The 19456-nt window shown below is 50.1% G+C and overlaps 1 protein-coding gene across 1 annotated transcript in view; it reads right to left on the reverse strand.

Moving 5' to 3' along the window:
• Window positions 1-19456, reverse strand: part of RNF4 (ring finger protein 4) — a 34702-nt gene that overhangs the window by 12731 nt on the left and 2515 nt on the right. The window contains exons 2-3 of the mRNA XM_088836602.1: window positions 6273-6419; window positions 3150-3264 (exon numbers count right to left, since the gene is read on the reverse strand). Coding sequence (XP_088692728.1) covers window positions 3150-3264; window positions 6273-6281 — 124 coding nt within the window. The 5' untranslated portion in view covers window positions 6282-6419. The remainder of the gene's footprint in view (window positions 1-3149; window positions 3265-6272; window positions 6420-19456) is intronic.

Consider the following 19456-nt stretch of genomic DNA (forward strand, 5'->3'; position numbering starts at 1 on the left):
AGTAGGAGGGAAGAACTTCTAGAAATAATAGTCAATATTTGGGGAATGTGACTTGTAATACATTTAACATATTCCAATTTTTGTTCTCCTGGATTAAAAAGTTCACAGGAATAAAAACCATAATATATCAAAGATACCAATGTAATTTACACAAAATGATTTTATTTCTCTTAAAGAACAGTCCATAGTGGATCTATCATAACTTGTACAACTGTTTCTCTTTCTGGTGAACACAATTCTGGGTTCTTACAATAAACAGTATGCCAGTGGGCAGCTTGTGCATGGAGTCCTGCACGTGGGTGTGAGGCTAACCAAGGACAAAACACACCACTGTGGAGAGCAATGGACCTCGGCCAGGCTGGAGAGTCCGAGCCCTTCGAGAGGCACGTGTGGGTTCAGCGTCCCACAGGAGAGGACTCCTGCACCTGCTGGGGGCGGGGCAGAAGGCTGGCCCAGGGCTGTACGCGTCTCAGGAGCGAGGTCAGAGACCAGGCAGAGGGCCTCGCCCCGTGAAGGGCCATGACAGGAGCTCAGGCAAGCCGCTTCTCTCTAAGTCTCAGTCCTATGCCCCTGGATGTAGGGCAGAGGTGCCTGACACAGGCCGTCCGCCATGCCCTGAGCAGGCAAGCACAGGGGAAAAGCCGATCTGCCTCTGCCCACAACAAATGCCCTCTAGCCCAGGAAGGCCTGTACACAGGTCTGCCTTCTGCGGCAACTGTTTGTCTTAATGAAGGAGACAAGAAACCCGAGTACTTCCTGAGGCCGAGTTTAAGTTGAGACACAACTTCAAAGAGAAAAGGTGGACCCAGACAGTGTCCACATCCACGCTGTGCAGCCCCAAGGATGGCTGGTCAGGCCCAAGGGGCAGCTCTGGCTCACTTCAGCTTTAAGCTGTTAACAGTGAGTCTGAAACCAGAGGCCTTATAAACACAGTGACTAAGCTGAACCTTGTATAGTGCCATCTGCCAAGCACAGTTCTAAGTGTTCCACGTCACACTCATTTCAAAGCCAGAACAGCTCTACAGAGAGCTACTGCATATACACACGCCACGATCCACGCACGCACACACGCGACGATCCACACACACACCGTGATCCTCGCACGCACACACGTCATTATACTCATACGCATACATGCCATGATCCACGCACGCACACGCCATTATCCTCACACACACACACACGCCATTATCCTCATACATAAGAAGAGGTGGCAAGAATACACAGAAGAACTGTAGAAAAAAGATCTTCATGACCCACATAATCACAATGGTGTGATCACTCACCTAGAGCCAGACATCCTGGAATATGAAGTCAAGTGGGCCTTAGGAAGCATCACTAAGAACAAAGCTGTGGAGATGATGGAATCCCAGTTGAGCTATTTCAAACCCTGAAAGATGATGATGTGAAAGTGCTGCAACCAATATGCCAGCAAATTTGGAAAACTCAGCAGTGGGCACAGAACTGGAAAAGGTCAGTTTTCATTCCAATCCCAAAGAAAGGCAATGCCAAAGAATGCTCAAACTACCGCACAATTGTACTCATCTCACACGCTGGCAAAGTGATGCTTAAAATTCTCCAAGCCAGGCTTCAGCAATACGTGCACCGTGAACTTCCAGATGTTCAAGCTGGATTTAGAAAAGGCAGAGGAACCAGAGATCAAATTGCCAACATCCGCTGGATCTTCAAAAAAGCAAGAGAGTTCCAGAAAAACATCTACTTCTGCTTTACTGACTCTGCCAAAGCCTTTGACTGTATGGATCACAATAAACTGTGGAAAATTCGGAGAGAGATGGGAATACCAAACCACCTGACCTGCCTCTTGAGAAACCTATATGCAGATCAGGAAGCAACAGTTAGAACTGGACATGGAACAACAGACATTTCAGAATCGGGAAAGGAGTACGTCAAGGCTGTATATGGTCACCCTGCTTATTTAACTTATGTGCAGAGTACATCATGAGAAACGCTGGGCTGGAGGAAGCACAAGCTGGAATCAAGATTGCCGGGAGAAATATCAACAATCTCAGATATGCAGATGACACCCCCCTTATGGCAGAAAGTGAAGAAAAGTTAAAGAGCCTCTTGATGAAAGTGAAAGAGGAGAGTGGAAAAAGTTGGCTTAAAGCTCAACATAAAGAAAACTAAGATCATGGCATCCAGTCCCATCACTTCATGGCAAACAGATTGGGAAACAGTGGCTGACTTTATTTTTTGGGGCTGCAAAATCACTGCAGATGGTGACCGCAGACATAAATTAAAAGATGCTTACTCCTTGGAAGGAAAGTTATGACCAACCTAGACAGCATATTAAAGAGCAGAGACGTTACTCTGTCAACAAAGGTCTGTCTAGTCAAGGCTATGGTTTTTCCAGTGGTGATGTATGTATGTGAGAGTTGGACTGTGAAGAAAGCTGGTCACCGAAGAATTGATGCTTTTGAACTGTGGTGTTGGAGAAGGCTCTTGAGAGTCCCTTGGACTGCAAGGAAATCCAACCAGTCCATCCTAAAGGAGGTCAGTCCTGGGTGTTCACTGGAAGGACTGATGTTGAAGCTGAAACTGCAATACTTTGGCCACCTCATGTGAAGAGCTAACTCATTTGAAAAGACCCTGATGCTGGGAAAGATTGAGGGCAGGAAGAGAAGGGGACAACAGAGGATGAGATGGTTGGATAGCATCACTGACTCAATGGATGGGATTGGGTGGACTCCAGGAGTTGGTGCTGGACAGGTCAGCCTGGCGTGCTGAGGTTCATGCGGTCGCAAAGAGTCGGACAGGACTGAGCAACTGAACTGAACTGATCCTCATACACACACACACATACACACACACACCATTATCCTCATACACATACATACGCCATTGTCCGTGTGCACACACATGTCATCATCCTCATATACACACACGCCATTACCCTCATGTAGACACACACACACAGCATTATCCTCAAACACACACAGACACCATTATCCGTGCATGCGCATACACCATTATCTGCATGCACACACACACCATAATCCTCATACACACACACACACCCCCCCTCATATGCCCCGTGTTTCAGATCAGGGAACTGAGCCCCACAGATTGTGTAGCCTGCACCAGGTTGGTGGCTGCCAACTGATGCTCAGGGTCGCTGGCAATCTTACCGCTTTCCACGAGCTCTATAGGTTCTGCCTCCAAGGCCATCTCAGGTGGGGAGGTGGTTTCCCGAGTTCGCTTCTGGGCTTGTCTAGAATTTACTGTCCCACCACGACGCTTTCTCTGAGGGTTTCCAGGAAAAAAGAAAGTTACATAGCTTCTGATCAGTAAGATTTCAGCTAGAAAAATAAAAAAGGTCAACTCATCGAGAAGAAGACCGCAATGAACAGCCCTGAGGCTGGGGTCCTTTCAAAACTTGAGATTCTAGAACAATGAATGCTTAGCTAGAAATCATCCAAAATATATAGTGAATACAAATTCTATAAAGTAAAACTTGTTATACAGACTGTTGGTCCATCAAAATTACGTGACATAGAACTCTGTGGAGGCCTCTGGTCCAGTCTGGAATCAGACTAGAAACCCCTTCTTTTAACCAAAAGTTGCAGGCCTATTTCCCTTGGATTTGCACTTGACCCCTGAGCAGTTTCTGTCTCTCAGTCCAAGAGCTTCAGTCTCCCAGGTTTTATCCCCTGTGAAAAGCAGGTCTTTTTTGGGAAAGGGTCCTGTCCTCTAAATTTTTAGCATACTATCAAGTTGTAGTTTACACCCTAATAACCACTCCCCACAGCTCCAAGAACCAAAGTTTTTATTTATTTTTTCTTGCGATGAGAACTTTAAATTTTTTATTGGAATATAGTTGACTTACAGTGTTGTGTTATTTCTGCTGTACAGCAAAGTGAATCACTTATATATGTATCCTTTAAGATTCTTTTCCCACATAGATCATCAGAGTTCTGAGTAGAGTCCTTTATGCTATACAGTAGGTTCTCCAAGACCCAGTTAGTTCCTAGAGGCTTCCAGAGAGAAACGCCTTCTGGAAGGTCAGAATTGTTAATCAGCATGTCTGCAGCTCAGATCCCGAGTCAGGCTTCCGTGTCCTCGAGCTGGGTGCCAACGCACTCCAGCACATCTGGCCTGTCCCCTGAGGTCTTCCTCAAGAGTCAGAGCCTGCACCTGCCATGTCGCTTTATTATCGCACCCTGTGCGGCCCCTCCCAACCCTGGCTCCATCTCAGCGCCTCTGCCTGCCTTGTCCCGCACCTCTGTGGCACTGGGCCCACCCTGTTCACAGTGGGCGATATGGGGCAGTCACTACCTACCAAGTCTGAACTTGCTCACCAGTACCAGCCTCACAGAGCTCTCCTAAGGATGAGGCATACACACAGTACTGAGCGCTGGCTGAAAATGCCACAGTGTAGTACTGTCGTGCCTCACCAGGCATCCTAACCTTGGACATGCTGGCAGGACAGGCAAGCGTCCTCGGGATCTACACAAGACTGAGGAGTACCCCTCACCCAGCCCAGTCCTCGCTGGCAGCAGAGAAGACGGCTTCTCTCCGCGTTCTAACTGCCCCTCCCATCCGATGGCTGCCCAAGGAGCCACCTCCCAGCCCAGGGGGGCCTGGAGCAGCAGCTGCGCTCAACTCCGCAGCAGGGAGCCACTCCGTCCCTCAGGCCAGAAGTGAGGCTACTGCCTGGGGTTTCTAAGTTTCCCCAGCAGCTACCAGATTACCTAGGGCTCTACCCCACTCTCTTTGAAGTTGTCCTGATCGCTCCCTTCCTTGGAAAAGGACCAAGTCTTTCTCAGCAGACATTGCTGAACAGAACCCTTCACGCCCCTACTGTGCAGCTTCTGAGGGAGGAAGCAGCAGTCATGGATCCTGGCCACAGTCTGGGTGCGGAACCCTAGAAACCCTGCCCTGGTTATTGCAGTGATGAGCCCTGCTAACCCTCACCTCAAGCCAACCACAGTCCTCTGCTCTCTCAGTCTCTCCCTGCCTGGGCCGCCCATCCCTTCCCGCTTCACTGGACCAGCTCGCACACAACTCTGAGGGGCCTCCTCGACTGGCAGCCCCACCACGAGGACCTCCTCAAGCCCTCCTGCTGACCACCTCGTGCCCCCTCCCCCTCCCCCAAGAAGCCCCTGGACTGCTACTCCTCTTCCTCTCCCACCCACATACCCCAGAGGCCAGGCTCAGACAGTCTAGAATCCGAGGAAGGCTTGGGCCCCGCCTGCCCAGTATTTTCATCCTGCTCTCCTGCCATTTACCAGCAGAGCCCTCAGAGGGCCACAGCCTGGTGTTAAAACTGACCACCTGATGACCACCACACTTGAGGAGAGTTTAACCAGCTTCTTCACAGCCTCTCACAAGAGACCACACTGCTCTGTGTGTTCAGAGTGTGGCTTCCGAGGGGAGGTGCCAGGCTTAGAAGGCTTCCCTGCAGATAAGGGACTGAGGTGAAAGGTCACCTGGCCTTTAAAGGGCAAGTCCAGGGGTCTGGAACACAGTGGGGACCGCAGTGGTCAGAAGGGATGGACCAAGGGGAGGGAGGTGGGCCAGAACAAAATCTACAGGATTTCTACCACTCTTCACCCTGGGAGCGGACTGGTCAGTCTTATCCTCTCCCCGCCACCCAACACTTCTAGAACCTGAAGAGAGGGTGAGTGTCACAGCTGGTCCACCGGTTGGGAATGCCGTTTCAGAAAACAGCTGTTCTGAGTTTAGATCACACGCGCAGCATCATTAGTAGGCAGTAAAGTGGGGAGGGGGACCATCAGGCCATCTCTGGACTCAAGGGGCTCCCGGCGACATCTGGTCACAACAAAGCAGAGCTACCTCTGCCATCTAAAACGGAAGTTACGATGACTTACCAACTTTGGCCACTGAGCGTGAGAAAACTCACCAAGGGTTATTACCACAACCAAAGCTGGCATCAGATCAAGGACTATACAGGGAAAAGAAACAGAAGGAAAAACGGAAAATCGGGCTGTAAATCATTAAATAAACCAGAGCCCTAATATTTCCAGGCCGCCAGCAGCTGCTCTGAAGGCGTAACATTTCAAACCCTCAGCCATCCTTCTCAGCCTTCTGTCTTTAGGGCACCAACCAAAACCCTGGAAACTCGGACCAAAGGCAAGCAGGTTGGTGTACCTACTGAAAGGTCCCACAGACACTCTCAAGCATGAGGGTCGCTCAGAAGCAGCTTTGTGGAGCTCTCACAGTTTAGGTGCACACGGAGTGAAGCAGGTGCTCAGCCTTAAAAACAGAATCCGTGAACGGGTAAAACTCACCGCACTCATGGTGCTCCTCGGTGCCACCCTACAGAGCAATGCACAATCCAGACCAGGCCTGGCCTCAGCCTCTCATGCCTGCTGGTTACTCATCTTCTGACCAGCACGTGGACCGGCGCCCCAGCAGATTTCCGGAATCTTCAAGCCCTGGAAAATAAAGGTATCAAGTTGACAAATGCTGCACCTGTTTCATCGACAAAAGAGCTCAGCTGAGTCGTCTACTGGTCCTGTCAGCTGCGCACTTTATACAATCATGTCCGCCCTAATCCACATCCTCCGTGGCAGATACACACCCTCACAGAATACAGGACAACGTGATCCCACAGCCTGCAAGCGGGACCATTATGCCACTTCTTGCCCTCCTGGCTGTTGAAACCCGCACAGATGCTCCTCGGCCCACGGCCCCCTCCTGCCCGTCTAGACTCGCCCCCGTGAGGCTAAGATGGGCTCTGACCTTGTCGAAGTTGTGTCCACCTCCCCCAGGCTGTGCCAGAAGACAAAATGTAAATGGCAGGGTGCCAGCCAGCTGTTGGCCACTGGGTGACCTACTGTAGTTAGGTCATTCAGGGCAGCAAAATGCTCCCACTAGGGGAGCAAGCAGAGGGGACAAAGCCCAGTTCTCTGTTACGAAAAGAGCAATCCTGAACCCTCCTGCACAATCTGTGAGGACGCGGCTTGCCTCACTCAAACTTAGGAAAGCAACTATTGCACCATGACTCTGACCGCGAGAGGCTGGGGACCCTGAGCTCACGGCTTCTGGTTCACAGCTTCCTTGGATGCAGTGACCCTGCCTCACTGCGCACACTCTGAGGCTCCTGCCAACTGGGAGGGTGGGTGACGCTGATGCCCCCTCCCATCTTGAATCCTCTCTGGAGTACTCAAGAGGAGATCAATAAACAAAGAGACCCCCCCTCCCCAGACACACACACGAAGACAAGAAACCCCTGCAGAGTCCTGTGCAGCTTCTAGGAAGACGAGAATCAGAACTGCTCCATGTTACCACACAACCCCAGGAAGGAAAGCGCCTCCGCCTCTCCGCACAACTGGGAACTGGGGCCTGCTGCAGGTGCCCGTAATTCAGGGAAGGCGACGAGGGCCACCAACCCTGACCCACCCTGCATGCCCAGCAGAGACTCTGCCACTAGGAATAGATGAGCGGAGAAGAACCAAGAAATTGTGGGTTGGGAAGCCAGGCAGGCTCCGGGAAGGGCAGAGCGCATGACAGATGCGGAGGCTCCTAGAGAACGGGAGGCCCTTGGTCTGCTCAGGGTCTGCCGAAGGTGGGGACGAGCTCTGCAGGTCTGAGTCCAGGGGCACAGTGGCGAAAGCAGTGAGGACGGCAAAATGCGCAGGCAGGGGTCAAGGTGCAGTCGGTGCAGACGGGCTTCTAGCGGGACAGGCCCGAGCACAGGGCAAGGCCGAGGGACCGGAGGGAAGGCAGAGGGAGGCGGCGGCGCTGGGTCAGCCCGTCCGGGGTGACAGGCTTGCACAAGGGCAGGCGTTCTCAAAGTGGAGCCCGCATCAGGCTCACTCACCTGGAGGGTTTGTAAAACTAGATGCGGATTCAGTAGGTCTAGGGTGGGGCTCACAAGTTCCAAGGTAAGGCTGACGGGGCCACTGCAGGCCACGCTACAGGAAGGCCTGTCTAGGACACGGCCTGGGAGCTGGAGAGGATGAGTCACACACGCGTGAGAGCCATGAACACGGGCCCTCTGTCAACCACTCTTCTTCTCGTCCCCAGTGCTGCCGCCTCCCCCACATGGTATCCCCAGCCTGGAACCCTACTGCCAGCACGTCTGAGACAGCAGCTGACCCCACAGCCTTTCCCTAGGTCCCCATCAAGTCCCGACCCCTAGGCACGGCCTGTGGAGGCCGCCTGGCCTTTCAGTTACAGCACATCTCCACAGCCAGACAGCAGGGACAGGGGTCACACCTCCAAACCCCTACTGGTGACCTTGGGTGAGACTCTGAACTTCTCTGCCTTATTTGTCGCTTAGTCGTATCTGATTCTTTGAGACCCCGTGGACTGCAGCCCGCCAGGCTCCTACGTCCATGGGATTCTTTAGGCAAGAATACTGGAGAGCGTTGCCATTTCCTTCTCCAGGGCATCTTCCCGACCCAAGGATTGAACCCACATCTCCTGCATCGGTAGGTGAGTTCTTTACCACTAAGCCATCAGGGAAGCCCAGGCCTTATTTGCTTGTCTATAAAACAAGACAGCACCGACCTCAATGCTGTGTGAGGATTACAGGAGCTAATACAAAGAGCACTTGGACCGGTACCACGCACTTTACAAGCTCACAGACCTGCTCTGCCAGCATGGCCTTGTGGTCTCTCTGTGTGCACCGCCCACTGTGCAGCCCCAGCCCTCTGCCCAGCCCAGGGAGGCTGTGGACCGCTGCACCCGACCCAGCTTCAACACGTACCCACGGGCCGCACATCTCCCCACATCATGTGCTATCAGCATGGCTCCTGCCCTGGGAATACAGCAGTGAATACGCCCAGCCACCAGCTCCTGTCTGGGGTGGGTGCCGGCAGACAGCTCAGGTGTTGCAATAATTGAGGCGTATGAGCCCCGTGCAAGGGAAACCAAGAGGACCGGGAGAGGCCAGAGGTTCTCCAGGAGCAGCCCCACTGAGGGAGCATCCAGCCAGCTCAGCCTTTCTCCAGCACCCGGCAGTCTGCATCCGGGCATGCCCCCTGACCGCATTATCCACTCAGACCCCGAGTAGTTCAGCCTACTTTTCATCAGCGGGTAACCGCTTTACAGTGCCGTGCTGGATTCTGTTGCGCGTCAGCATCAGCCGTAAGTATGCACATCGCCCTCCCGTGAGCCTCCCCCAGCTCCACGAGCGCCTCAGACAGGCTCTCCGCTGTCCCACTCTCTCCAAGGAGGCTCGCGGCTGGCCTACAGGATGACCTCGCCCGACACCCTCAGGCCAGCCCAGGGGTGCCCTCACTTGAGATTGGCACAAGCGCCTCCCAAAGCAGAGATGAAGACAGTCCACCTGGTGGGCATTGGAGGCGGCGGCACCTCCACAGCCCCTGGGGACTCACAAGACCAGATCACATGTGGTTCCAGAGCCACCGGGCTTCCTGGATCCTAACCCAGAACTCATCGATTCCAGCAGTCTCTCTCAGAATTGAGAAGAATCTGCTACAAATTCACTGACAGTGATCTTTCTGCTGAGCACAAGGAAATAATTTAATGCACAAACCTTGGTTGCTCCAAAGCCTCTTGCCTCCTATTTAAGTTTTAGGTTTTCAAACATTGTTGCTCCAGACGCGTCCGGCAGCTGCGCCAGAGGGCTCCCCGCTCCTCAGCGAGCACAGCCCCCCTGCTCTCTGCCAGCCGACCACAGCCCCAGGCTCTGCGCTACGCCCTCCCATGCCCCAAGCCAACCCAATAGCTTGTTCCATACCTTGTTCTCCTTTAGGGGATAATAAGGGTCAGCAGTCAGAGGACATAAAAGGTTGGAAGGTCAGCCTCAGGGAAAACTGCCAAGGGGCTGGATTTCACCAGAGAATGGAGGTGGGAAGACCGGGGTTGGGGGGCCTCCCCAGCAGACCAGTTTGCGGACATGGAAGTGCAGCGTGTGGACAGAGAGGCCAGGGGTTGTGGGCAAGATGGCCCTCACCAACTACAAAGCGTTCTGGGTCATGCAGATAATAGAAGCCACTAGAACAGTAAAACTAACAATAGCTCAAACTCAGAGGTCACTTCTGTGTGCAAGACACTAAAGCGCTTTCCGCACACCATCTTGTATAATCCTCCTCTCGCCCAACAAGGAGGCAGACGCTATTATGGCAACCATTTCACACACAAGGGAGCTGAGAATGACCAGGGGTTCAGTGAGTTGCCCACAGCCCACACCTAGTAACACCAAGTCTGGACTGAAAGCAGGGCAGTACCATGCCAGAATACCCAGTCTTAAAAACACACACACAAACCAGAATTAGATGCATTAATTCTAGAAACAATTTGCAGCATGGGTGTTTTCCAGGTTTCTCAAACTTAGTGTCCAGAACTCCTTCCAAAATGCCAGCACTCCATCTCAGCAACATCCCCCCAGTGTGGTTTCCAAGGCAAACCGTGCAGTTACTCAGCATGCCTCACCTGAAGAAGTGTCAGAGATCAGGGCTCTGTCCACTCTGCACCTAGCTAATCCTTTGTCCAAAGGAGACGTTCCTGTTTACTGAAGCGGCAAGTGGCTCAGAAGTGAGAAAGAGTGGTTAATGTCCCTGCCACCAAGAAAAGACCAGTGGCACTGGGAATGGTCAGGAAGGCCAGATGCCAGGACCCCTTACGCTCTGACAGGAAGGTGAGGGAAGACCAGCCCTCTCGAGATTATCTGTCTGGCTATTCCATGGGAGTGATGCCACGGAACTGGGCTAGGAAAGGGATCAACAAGGTAGACACCTTAATTTTAGAAATGCTGCCTGAGGGTATCCAAGAAGAACGGTCCAAAGGCAGCTGAAAACCTCAGGAGAGAGAACTAGGATGGAGGAGAGGTTTTAGAATCTGTGCTGCAATCTGGGAAGGCAGGTAGGGGGAACAACAACAAAAGCCTGAAAAGAGAATCAAAATGCAGAAAGCAAGCTGGGAGAACTTGGACATCAGCTAGACAAAAGCTGGCATTTCAAGGAAAAGGCAGACCTGGAATGAGGCCAGTGAGCTGGCCACAGGGAGCTGAGCACTGATGGCCAAGCAAGGGGGGCCCACGCTGTTCCGGAGGGCCAACCTGGGCTGCCCGGAGGTCGTGACACTGAGGATGAGGCCCCAAGTGACGGGGCTACTTCACCAACACAGCGGCGGGCAGGGCCACCCAAGGGGAGGAGAGCATCAGCCCGAGACGGGCAGCGTGCTGGGCGGGAGCCCCAAGGCCCACTCGCCTCCCAGGGCAGCGCAGGAAGGGCTTCATACACAGACCACACCATTTGCGCGAGGAGGCCCGTGAGAGCCTGGACACATCAGAACGCAGACCCGTATGCAGGCAGGGAGTAATCCAGGCAGACGAAAGCTGCGTGGCTTGGAGACAGCGACAAGTGAGATCGCCCGACTGGATGGCACGGGGAGTTGCGAAGGTTAGCGCCTTCAGTGCGCTCACACGTTTAACAGTCTATTCAATCATGGTCTTACTGCCAGAGGTTGATTCTTTCCCAGGAGTCTACTATGGACACAAAAGGTGACCCCCCAACACTAGGAGGGCGGACAATCATATATATGTGCTGCCTCTGTGCGTTTGATTACATGCAAATGTCTACATGCATCATGGCTAGAAACTGTTGGGCAGTGTTGACTGCAGCTGGATTCTGTGGCCTTATTGTCCCAAGAGCCAAGAAAGGAGGGATCAGCAGAAAAGGGGGAGGGAAGGGGTGTGCCAGAAAACAAGGAAGCAGCAGGAGTCCAGGGAGCTGTCTGGGCGAGAAGCTCTGTCCAGCCCGGGCCCACGGTGACCCACAGAGCCCTCAGCCGCCAGGGCAGGTGAGGCTGCTGCGATCTGGGCTCTCAGGTGGCTACTTGTGCATGTCCGACCCGGAGACCAGAGGGAGCCACGTTGGGTCATGCACTCCCTCTGTGTGGCAATCATAGAGCAGATCTCTGTCAACTCATGAAGCTATTCTGAGATAGGAGCAGAGTGAGTCTGACTCAAGGCCGGCACGGTAAAAGCAGAGAAAAGCCTCAACCTATAGTCTCATCAAGACGAGGCCGATTTATCAGCAACTGATTAGGCACCGAGGCCCTGGCTAGTACCAACGGTCTAGGTCACATTTTAAAAATTTCTTTTCGGTCCCGCCTTGCAGCTTGTGAGATGTTAGTTCCCTGTCAAGGATCAAAGCCGGGCACTCGGCAGTGAGAGCGTGGAGTCCTAACCACGGGAGGACAGGTGAGTCCCTGCCAAAGCTTCTTAAATGAACACTGATGTCACCGTCACACCAACGACCGGGCCTCAGAACTTAAGAAGTATTAAGAGCCTCCTGCTTATACAAACAAGGGTGCGCTGTACAGACAGTAATCATGAGACTGGCCACATGAGCCCCAGGGCCTTACACACACACTTGACCCCCATGCCTCAGTTTTACCATCTTCCATGTGGGAAAAACAGCCCCTAACCTGCAGCTGTGATGCTGAATCAAAATGCCCAGTAGGTTCCAGCACCCTGGACGGAACCCGACCAGGTGAGTAATTCAACAATTCAGTGCACGGGCTTACTCTGAGTCAGGCACTGCTTCAGGGATTGCAATACAATGGTGAACAAAACAGACACTCAGAGCATACATTCTAAGTGGAAAGACACTCGATAAATTAAGTAATAAAGAGGTATTACCTCAGAAAAGCCAAAATCACAGCTCTTCTTACAAGTGTGAGTGGTACTAGATGAGAACAAACTAAACTCAACCCCAGAAGGAACTGGAACAAACGTTTCTGCTCTCAGCAAGCTCAATTCACTTCCAGAAGAGACTTGGCAGGATGTGGCTGATCACCCCTGCCCAGGCGGATAGGAAGCTGGAGAGCCAGCACGAGGTGTGAGGCGGCCCCCTCCTAGTTCAGTCGCTCAGTCATGTCCGACGCTTTGCGACCCCACGAATCGCAGCACGCCAGGCCTCCCTGTCCATCACCAACTCCCAGAGTTGACCCAAACTCATGTCCATCAAGTCAGTGATGCCATCCAGCCATCTCATCCTCTGTCGTCCCCTTCTCCTCCTGCCCCCAACCCCTTCCAACATCAGGGTCTTTTCCAATGAGTCAACTCTTCGCATGAGGTGGCCAAAGTATTGGAGTTTCAGCTTCAACATCAGTCCTTCCAGGACCGATCTCCTTTAGGATGGACTGGTTGGATCTTGCAGTCCAAGGGACTCTCAAGAGTATTCTCCAACACCACAGTTCAAAAGCATCAATTCTTCGGCGATCAGCTTTCTTCATAGTCCAACTCTCACATCCATACATGACCACGGGAAAAACCATAGCCTTGACTAGACGGACCTTTGTTGGCAAAGTAATGTCTCTGCTTTTTAATGTGCTATCTAGGTTGGTCATATCTCTCCCTCAAAGGAGTAAGCATCTTTTAATTTCATGGCTGCAATCAACATCTGCAGTATAAAGTCTGACACTGTTTCCCCATCTATTTCCCATGAAGTGATGGGACCAGATGCCATGAATCTTTGTTTTCTGAATGTTGAGCTTCAAGCCAACTTTTTCGCTCTCCTCTTTCACTTTCATCAAGAGGCTTTTTAGTTCCTCTTCACTTTCTGCCATAAGGGTGGTGTCATCTGCATATCTGAGGTTGTTGCTATTTCTCCCGGCAATCTTGATTCCAGCTTGTGCTTCTTCCAGCCCAGCGTTCCTCATGATGTACTCTGCATATATGTTAAATAAGCAGGGTGACAATATACAACCTTGACGTACTCCTTTTCCTATTTGGAACCAGTCTGTTGGTCCATGTCCAGTTCTAACTGTTGCTTCCTGACCTGCATATAGGTTTCTCAAGAGGCAGGTCAGGTGGTCTGGTATTCCTATCTCTTTCAGAATGTTCCACAGTTTATTGTGATCCACACAGTCAAAGGCTTTGGCAGAGTCAGTAAAGCAGAAATAGATGGTTTTCTGGAACTCTCTTGCTTTTTCCATGATCCAGCAGATGTTGGGAATTTGATCTCTGGTTCCTCTGCCTTTTCTAAATCCAGCATGAACATCTGAAAGTTCATGGTTCATGTACTGTTGTAAGTCTCACCTGGAGAATTTTGAACATTACTTTACTAGCATGTGAGATGAGTGCAATTGTGCGGTAGTCTGAGCATTCTTTGGCATTGCCTTTCTTTGGGACTGGAATGAAAACTGACCTTTTCCAGTCCTGCGCCCACTGCTGAGTTTTCCAAATTTGCTGGCATATTGGTTGCAGCACTTTCACATCATCATCTTTCAGGATTTGAAATAGGTCAACTGGAATTCCATCACCTCCACTAGCTTTCTTTGTAGTGATGCTTTCTAAGGCCCACGTGACTTCACATTCCAGGATGTCTGGCTCTAGGTGAGTGATCACACCATCGTGATGATCTGGGTCGTTAAGATTTTCTTTGTACAGTTCTTCTGTGTATTCTTACCACTTCTTCTTAATATCTTCTACTTCTGTTAGGTTCCTACCATTTCTGTCCTTTATCGAGCCCATCTTTGCAAGAAATGTTCCCTTGGTATCTCTAATTTTCTTGAAAAGATCTCTTGTCTTTCCCATTCTGCTGTTTTCCTCTATTTCTTTGCATTGATCGCTGAGGAAGGCTTTCTTATCTCTCCTTGCTGTTCTTTGGAACTCTGCATTCAGATGCTTATATCTTTCCTTTTCGCTTCTCTTCTTTTCACAGCTATTTGTAAGGCTGCCTCAGACATCCATTTTGCTTTTTTGCATTTCTTTTCCATGGAAATGGTCTTGATCCCCCTCTCCTGTACAATGTCACAAACCTCCATCCATAGTTCATCAGGCACTCTGTACTGATCCCTAAAGGAGGCCCAGCAGCCCACCCACTCATCTCCCCTCAGACTTCACAGGGACTCGACCCGGCAAAGACAGAGAGCAGCTGACTGTGCCTGGAGACACACCACTGGGTCTGTTACACATTTACCATGTGATGCTGAGCAAGCCAGTCAGTCTCAGAGGTCTGCAAGGGGCACCAGGGGACTTCACTCCTGCTTAGTGACTTGTCACTCAAGGAAAGTTTCCCTTATCTCCAAACAAAGGACCCAATGAGGATTCCTTTTTGCTTTTACTAGAAAAAAAGAACAACTCTTTGGGTATAGAGATGTTCTACTTTTGTTTACAATTCAGCCTTGAGTTTTAAGGGCCCAGAATTAAGAATGAACTTCAGTTTTCTGAAAATCAGTTAAAAAAACAAAAAGTAAAAAAAGCATTATTCGGCCTTAAGAAAAAGAACCCTGAAGATATTATGCTCAGTGAATTAAGACATAAAAGGGCAAATACTGAGTAATTCCTCTTACATGAAGTCCCAAGACATCAAATCCAGAGACAGGAAGTGGAATGGTGATTGCCAGAGGCTGGGCAGTTGGGGGACAAGGAGCTTCACTTTCATGGACACAGTCCTGCCTGGAAGAGTGCAAACGGCTCCGTAGGGAGACGGTGAAGGCAGCACAAGGTGGACTCGCTTAATGCCGCTGAACACCTAAAGTGGTTCAGAGGGTCTATTTCACATTATGTGTATTTCACCACAAGAATTAAAAAATAAACTTCAGCTTCTTTCCTGGATAAACAGAATTTAATCAAGTATGCAGAAATGCTCTGCTGTGGGTACAGCTGAGAAACATCTGTAAGGAATGCACCTGTGGGGGGACATCCAAGACATACCTGTGACTCTAATATCACCAGAGTACTGGCTCACCCTCTTCTCAGGAATTTCTCCACAGCTTCACATACAAGGTTAAGACAAATCCCCCCAAACATTAGGCCTACCCTTTGTCAGTGAAAGCCCTGGAGCCTGGCGGGGAGGGGCACGTCAATTCTCCACAGCCATTATCTCCCAAGGTTGTACCGGTAATAGGTTTGGATGGTTTTCACAAGTGGGAGGGATATCAACAGACTACAAGTTCAACCAAATACTTTTGGAAGAAGTTGCCTACTTGGTCCTGCAACCACTCCTTTGCAGGTTTCTCTGGGATACACAGAAGCACAGCTCAGTGGCTGCTCCACCCCTGACCCCCTAACTAACTTCTCACTTTTTTTTCAGTCATTGTGGCCTGGGCTGGGGGGGGCAGAGGGTGCAGCGGGGGAGGGCTGGTGATATTCATACAAACAAGGGTAGAGAAGGTAGTCAAGAGCAAGAGAAATATGATGAAGGAAACCTCAGGATCCATTTCCACCAGAGGCCAAAAAGACAGACCCTAAAACTCCCAGGAAGCAGGCATGCTAGGCCTGTGCGGACGGCACCAAAGCACAAAGCTAGGAATCTTTGCTGCTTCTGCTGAATCATGAACCTGGGATGGGCTGAGGGGGTGTATGTGTGTAGACTAAACCAGGATGGCCAAGGTGCAGACTGTGGTGGTGGCGGGGGGGAGTCAGAAGCTTATAAGTGTGGTTCTTTGACCTTTACCTACAGCAGACAGCAGCCCAGTAGTGACCCCCAGAGAGAACTCCTTCATTTGCAAAGAGGGGAAAGAAACAAGAAAGAAAGTGAAGTTGCTCAGTTGTGTCTGACTCTTTGCAACCCCATGGACTGTAGCCTGCCAGGCTCCTCTGTCCACGGGATTTTCCAGGCAAGAGTACTGGAATGCGTAGCCAATTCCCTTCTCCAGGGGATCTTCCCAACCCAGGGATCAAACCCAGGTCTCCCATATCGCAGGCAGACGCTTTACCGTCTGAGCCACCAGGGAAGCCATAAGAGGGGAGGCAGTCTCAAACAGCTCTGCCCCCAGGGGCCCTCAGCCAACAAACGGCCTTCTATTCAGGCAGACACACGAGTGGGCTGGCGAACAGGTGCATACATGCCGTCGCCAGGCGGCAAGCCACACCCAACTCTCTAAAGACAGTTGTCTTAGAGGAGGAATCCAGATCCTCTCCAACTCTCTTCCTCGGAAGTAAAATAAGTCAGTGGTCCTTGGCTCCCAGGACAGCAAGCACCGATTAAAAGGGAACGTTCTAAGGACAAAGCAGCAAAGCAGGAGGAAGAACATTCAGCGGGCCAGAGGATGTCAAAACTTTAAATGGGAGCTCAAAAACATCTGCCAGACTCCAAGGGACCCAAGGACATCACAAATGTTCCCAGAAGACCGCACCCATTGCCTTCATGTGTATAGCCAACCACTAAGTGGTCTGGCCTCACTTGCAGTGAAAGACACAGGTCTTCCTAAAAATCGCCGTACAATACAAAAAGTGCATAGAGGTTTTGGGTAAGAGTGGAATTAGGGGTACAATACTCCAAAATCTGGACAATTTCACACACGTACATGGTAAGAACCTAACGAAAGCAGTAGTATAGTTGGACAAATTAAATGGTTAGGAAATGCCCATATACCATAATAATTGTGGCATCAGTCTGTGGCTTGTGAGTTGTTGGGAAACAGGGTGTTGTAACATCAGATGTCAGAGGGTATGGCTCAAGACACACAGTGAATTGATACAGCTGATAGGTGTCTGAGGTGTAGATGGTCTTTGTGGCTTGGTTCAGCTGAGTTCAATTTTCTATGTTTACCTACTGTTATCTGTAGATGAGATTATGCACACAAAACTCAACAGCCCCATGATATTCAACCTGTTTCGTAAAATATCAATTCTGCTGGAATTAATCCTTGCTTCCAAACAACTGGTGAGAGTAGAACTGAGTAAGATCGACTACACTTGGACACGTTTATTTAAAACAAACCCACAGAGAGCTGACTGTGCCTCACTTCAGGTACTGGGGATGCCAGTCCCAGCACTGCACCTCGATACATGCTGTTTCCTCGCCTGCAAGGGTCTCCTACCCCATCCCACTTTGGAGAACTGCTCATTCTTCTCGGTCAACCTCAGAGAAATGTTACCCACATTTCCATCCCTCCTCATCCTCAGTTTTTTCTGTTGCACTCCATCTGCTAAACATAACTCTATGTCAAAACCCATCAGGGTATGCCCTCTTCTTTGAACAGCACTTGGCACAAACATGGTAGCTAAACAATTATTTTTTTCCATTGAAATTAAATGACCAACCTCATGAGATACTTGAAAAAGATGGCAGATTCTTCAGGACGGCACAGAGTGTTCTGAGCTGGGAAAAAAGATGAGGAAAATGGAGCCTTATTACACTGCAAATAAAAATACAATCATCATCAGGAAACAAAGGAGCATTGAAAACCAGAAGATCATCATGGGAGAATAAGACAGAACATCTCTCTATGAAGCATTTTCAACTTGAAAAAAAGAGGCCACAACCTTAAGTTTTTAAATATTAGTTAAGAATTGAAAAATATCAAGACGGTGTTCAGAAAAGCAGCAAACTTTATATTGGTCTGCTATAGCAAGCAGCAGAACTCAGCAACGGTTTGGTTAAAATGACGGTTTGTTTAAAATGAGAGGTGAGGTGCAGCAGATAGGAAAATGCCCAGGTCCTGAAACCACTTTCTTGGGGGAGGGGGTCACTCAGGAACAGAAACTAGATGCAAGAGTACAATGCAATTACTGAAAATTAAGTTTCTCGAGAATATTTATAATTAGACCCTTTCTGGGTAAACCTTCCTTGAAAAAGAAATATAACAATAAACACTAACAAAGTCCAGCAAAAGGAACAAAGACATTGGGGTCTGAGGTTCAGATGCTAGGTCTGCTTACTAATTGTATGACCTTGGGTAAGTGACTCTGTCCCTCCTGTGCTTCAGGATGCGTAAGATGGAGCTAACCAAAACTAACCACTGGGCAGGGTGGATTTTTAAGTGGCAGACACTCCTAAATAGCAGACATGATTATTACATCACAAACCTAGAGTAACCCTTAGAGACATCTGCGTCACACTCCTACAACTAGAAATGACGATTCCAAGGACTTCACTGAGGTCCAGTGGCTAAGTGTCCAAGCTCCCAATGCAGGGGGCCCGGATTCCATCCTTGATCAGGGAATTAGATCCCACATGCCCTGACTAAAAGAGTTCACATGCAGCAAGGAAGACTGAAGATCCCTCGGGCCACAACTAATATCTGGTGTAGTCAAATAAATACCAAACAGAAAAAAATTATAATTCCCAAACAATGTGGCATTAACAGGTGGGAATAATGCCATTCAGGAGATTTTCTTTCATCTTAAATGTGTGTATGTCAAGAAAATCTACATAGCAAGCCAATCTCCTCAGCGACCCACAGGCGCGTTCTGTGTTAAGGCACCTACTGGGCATCTCAGGGAGCCACGTGGTTTCTGGAGTCCAAGGAAGCCTGATGGTCACAACTTCTCTTTTGCACAAGCAGGCTACTGATAATACTCATTCTGAAATGTTCCCAAGCCTTTCCTTCTCCTCTAAATGAGGTATTCAATAAACCTGCCAAGACTTACTTATGCCTGGGGGAAGAAAAAACAAAACCCTTCCAAAGAAACGTCCCCATCCCTGTGGAGCGGCACCCTCCATCTCAGGCCTGTGTTTACTCACTCGACCTGTAACCCTGGGGTGAGATGGAATCTGTGCTCTGGGCCTTCCTCCTTAGAGAGGAAGCCTCAAAACGCCTT

This window comes from Moschus berezovskii, chromosome 5, assembly GCF_049115385.1.
Source record: "Moschus berezovskii isolate FMDL1 chromosome 5, NW_MosBer_1.0, whole genome shotgun sequence".
In the NCBI taxonomy this organism is placed as follows: Eukaryota; Metazoa; Chordata; class Mammalia; order Artiodactyla; family Moschidae; genus Moschus; species Moschus berezovskii.